Below are 4,817 nucleotides of genomic sequence, written 5' to 3'. Positions count from 1 at the left end.
CCATCATGTGTTCACAGAGCATTCCTTCCTTCTCGTTCACTTCTATAGAACAACAAAGCTGCAAAATCTTTGACAAAAACAACTTAAAATAGAGAAAATTAAATTAAAGATAAGCCTTAAAAGATACATCGAAAAAGAAAGATATATCCAACTGGAGAGATAGTTAATCACCAAAATCGGATTTATGAGATTTTAACGAGGGTTAAGGGTGAAGATGTCTGGATTGTCCTGTCCGACAAAGAATATTCTTGAAAATTTGAAATGCAAACATTTATTGATGTCTTCTGTGCACAGAAATAGACGTTACAGACATTGCAAAGTAGAAAGAACCCTGAAAGAGATTCTTGATCAAATACTTTTTATGCACCGAGTATCAGTCAAACAAATGAAGTGCATCTTAATTATTGTTCATGCATACGCCATTCGCGATATTCATTAATTTCATTTGATGACTCCTCGTCCATTGGATAAAAGGGCAGGTCCAACAACTCCTTTGGCCTAAAGAGACACATCAGAAAAACAGGGAAAGATACAAAATGATTCAAATGTATTGAAATTATTTACTTAAAGGTGACCTATTGTGCAAATTTTCAGGGTTCAAAAAAGAGCATTTATGAATTGTAATAGCAGAATAATAATTATTGTGGAAGGGCTTTGTGAAGATACACTGTAGTTACATTATCTTGATGGTTAATAACATAATGGCGGGCCGGTAACTCACTTGCAGGCTCCGGTGTTGACACAGATCGTCCTCACATTGTCCGTAGTAGTGAGCTCCTCAATTAATTCTGCGAGGTGCGTCTTCACAAATTTGTTGCACAGAGATTTTAAGAGGCCCATTTCCTTGCAGATGGACTTCAACTTCAATGTCAGGTTCTGTGAGAGAAGAAGATTGTCATTATTGTTCATAACACAAAGCAGCAACTAGATCGTCCTGCTCACTGAGCTGTCAGACGTTTAGCCTGTATGTTACCTCTGCAGTGGCATTGGGTCCGATGACTTTCTTCACCTTCTTTAAAGCCCACTTGCACGCCCAGCACACACCTGGAAGCTGCAGATGAAAGTCACACATACTCTAAATACTGAGCAAAGGGATGAGTCCTAAAAATAATACTCTCAGTGATGGAGAAGTGTGGCATAAGCAGTAAATCCAAAAATAATAAATTTCATCAAATAAAAATCATCAATTTCAAAATAAGTTTCATTCGGGGCAATTTAGTTGTAAGCCCATATTGGGGCATTTTTAAGTGTTTGCAGATTCTTTTTTAGGTTTGTTTTTTCTTTCCGACCTGTATCCAACCTGTAACCAAAGTGTATATATAAAGTCATTAAGACTAGCTCCACCTTGAGCTTTGTGGTTCATATCAAATTTTGACATATTTGAAGATGAATGCAGTCTATCGTAGTGTTTAAAACAGCCACATTACCTTGCCGGCATTCACGGAGATTTCCACTTCCACCTGCTTCTGATCATCAATGTTGACTCTGAAGCTTCTCCCGTGGACCGTCCAAACTGTGAAGAGACAAAAACAAACAATGGTGAAGAACACTTCACACGATAAAGACAATGTTACCATCAAAAACACATCAGCTCACCTGAACATGTCACCAGAATGCACACAAGGAGGACTGAAGATGTTTCCATTGCTGGCAGTGAGCGGTGATCTCTGAGTGTGTGTGTGTGTGTGTGAGTGTGTGTCTGGTGATATCACACCTTTTATACACAACAGAGGTGAGGGGCTGCAGAACAACTCTCACGCCAGCCCCCGGAGATGGAAATTCAAACCACAACCAGCAGTGTCTCTAACTTTTAAGTGGTTTTGTTGAGACCACAATCACACGAAACCTTAACACGTCCCACTCATCGAGACACGTCTTCCAGTCAATGCACTCACTCTTTGGCATGAAAGTACATTTTGTGCTGCACCCACAGTGTGTGAAAGGCCTGCTGTCAATCTGGAGGTCCCGCAAAATAAGGTCTCTTGCACTCACTAATTATATTTGAAAAATGAAAACTGCTGGGCATTAGTTAGCTTTTAAACTACATTTTAGTGACGATTACTTGTGATAAACTATTTGTCTTGTGATTTTAGAGAGCCCCTCAAAATGTTGCTATTGCAGCTTTCAGGGGGTCTGAGTTGTCAATCAAAGGGTCTCGGCCCCCCAGAGACCCCCCAGTATTTCACACACTGGTTGCACAACAATCTAATCTTTCATCTGTATGAAGATGAAAATCTTTATTTGCAAACTGAATCAAAAGATCACTCAGCAGTTCATGTGTGCTGCCCGCCAACACATGATGTTGAGAATTTGACCATGAAAAACTGTAGGCATTTTGATTGATTTTCATTCTCCGTTTATTCTAATTTGCGACCTGCCAAGGGATTGCGGATGGTAACATTAACGTTTAATATTGTACATGGTTCCTTACAAATTACATTTTGAGCTTTGAGGTTTCCTAAAAATCGACAGCCATTTTAGCAGCTCTGTGAGGCAGTGATCACGCATGCTTTGAGCGTATGCTTCCATTCTTAATGTGACAAACATGCTAACTTTAGCCTATTGTAGCATAAAGAAAACCATCCAGAAGGTGCTGTCTCGGTTGGTGTGTATAATGTTCCTCTTTTTCACAGATGTTATCCACTGAGGCCGCAAATCTTAGTGCGTGACAACTAAAAGCACCTGTCTTAACATGCAACACAACTGACAGTAACACCATTACACAATAACGCACATTTAGCATTAACACTGGAAAGTGGAGAATTGCAAAATGTTCATGAATGAAATGACAAAGATACGCAGGGTTCGGACAAACCTTGAGACTCTTAGTTAACATGGACTGTGTAAATACCAGTCCACCTGCAACTGTCTATATATGATTAAACACAAAATAAATAGAGTCAGAAATTTGAGTTGCATTCATTTCAAATTGAACCATGTTGCACCTTGGAAATTTATGAATTCATTATTTTAATACAATCAAGCTTGTATGAAAGTTTGTCTTTAGGACACTAAATGATATATTGTCACAATAATCTCTAGTTTTTGCCTTGCATCATTCGGATGCATTTGACTGCTGTGCGGAGGTAGAGTATTTATTTTCAAACTATATTTGCTTTGTTGTGTTTCTTGTAGTTAAATATTGAGTTCTATAACAATGTTGTGAGAACTATTATCATTAAAGAGTTGTACATTTTCATGCACCTACATCATTTTTCTGATATTTATATAAGAATAGACAATGTTGAACGAAATGAACGGTCAGACTTGTCGCTGGGTTTTTGCTGAAAAAGAAGATATCATGTATGTGTGGTAAAGACAGTTAAGGCGTTAATCAAAGACACAAATTGATATATTTGTCCGCAGAATTTATCCAAAAATTAATCTGGTCTCTGAAAGGTTATTGAGCAATTTCATTAGCTATCAAAATATGAAAATCAGTCGAGTTCATAAGTGAGAGTCCATAAGGGAGCCTTAGTCAGACTCCGAATAGACTTTACTATTTTGAAGGAACCTGGGAAAGCTCCATTCTGTAATATCTGGTAAAAGAAATATTGAGGTAAAATGTTTTACTTCATACCAAATGACAATGACATATGTGTTTATTGGAAATATCAACTCCTTGATGAGTCAGTCATGTTGACCCATGCAGCATTTACCCAGGGCGTTTTACCTGAAATTCATCAGGTTGTGTGTGTGTGTGTGTGTGTGTGTGTGTGTGTGTGTGTGTGTGTGTGTGTGTGTGCGTGTGTGTCACCGTTTCTCACTTCCTCTGTACCGAGGTTCAGTCTCTCCCTTACATCATATTTTAAATGTCTGTGTGGAAAATTCTCCTCCTCTTCAGTCTTGACCGTCAGAGACTTCCACGACTTAACCGCTGAAAGAAAAACATTTTTCAATGAATGACGTATGTTTCACCAGAGTTGTCTATATGGCTCTTTGAGTCACATTTTAAAATCTAATTCAGCACCAAGTACAACCAATCTGATAAATGGTTTCAAAAGAAAACTTGTCCAAAACTCACACAAATACAATTGGTGAGGAGAGAGAGAGAGAGAGAGAGAGAGAGAGAGAGAGAGAGAGAGAGAGAGAGAGAGAGAGAGAGAGTAACTGTAAAAGGATTTTAGAGTATTTGCAAGATATTATCATGTGTAATTATTTCAATAAGTATTTGTTTTTCTACAAGACAAAATTACTTTACGGTGCTGCCAATGATTTCCTAAAGTGTACCATATAGTGTTTAAAGCAGACCACTGGCCTGTATTCATTATATATGCTATGAAATCAGCTGTCAGGGACTTGAAACTTGTAAACTGCACTGTGCAAACTGAGCTGTGACTGCGGTTGAATATTGTTGAAAGACCACAGAATCAAGTAACCAGTTCAGTTTCAACCCCTCTGCAAACACACGACGGAGCATAAATTCAGCTTCATGTACAAACCTTGGTCTCACCGCAGTTGTGGAGCAGGTTAGGTGTTACTTCGCGCACATGTGCTTTTAACATTCATGGTTCCACTAAGTAAGAAAACCACATGGCATCAGAAAACTGCTGCAATTCAGTTCATTTTGGAGGACCACAAGTAGCTACCGGTACTTGCTGTTTTGTCCACATATGCAGCTGAGGGTTCCAGGAAAATGTGAACAGGGGCATTTTCTCTTTTAGTTTTGCAGTTGAGGGTGAAACCACTAACAACAATGTTTCTTCCTGTTTCACACTCAATCATATTTAACACAGTTAACCCTATGCAGTCTTTATTACTCACAATAAGAAACATGTCGTCTTTTTTTTTTATTAAAATAGAATTGTAATTAAGTA

General features: G+C 38.3%; 1 protein-coding gene across 1 annotated transcript; it reads right to left on the bottom strand.

The window, feature by feature from the left end:
• Positions 1 to 717: 717 nt before the first annotated feature.
• On the bottom strand, positions 718 to 1,654 carry LOC306789904 (antimicrobial peptide NK-lysin-like; the record flags this gene model as incomplete). The annotated part of the gene is made up of 4 exons (XM_079285986.1): positions 1,597 to 1,654; positions 1,428 to 1,513; positions 974 to 1,051; positions 718 to 876 (listed from the first exon to the last, which is right to left on the bottom strand). The coding sequence occupies exons 1-4, from the start codon at positions 1,643 to 1,645 to the stop codon at positions 718 to 720; spliced, it is 372 nt and encodes a 123-aa protein (XP_079142112.1). The 5' UTR covers positions 1,646 to 1,654.
• Positions 1,655 to 4,817: the final 3,163 nt, after the last annotated feature.

This window comes from Melanostigma gelatinosum (assembly GCF_949748355.1).
Source record: "Melanostigma gelatinosum genome assembly, chromosome: 16".
Classification (NCBI taxonomy): Eukaryota; Metazoa; Chordata; class Actinopteri; order Perciformes; family Zoarcidae; genus Melanostigma; species Melanostigma gelatinosum.
Note: the sequence above shows the minus strand (reverse complement) of the source record. Positions and strands in the feature narration are given on the sequence as shown.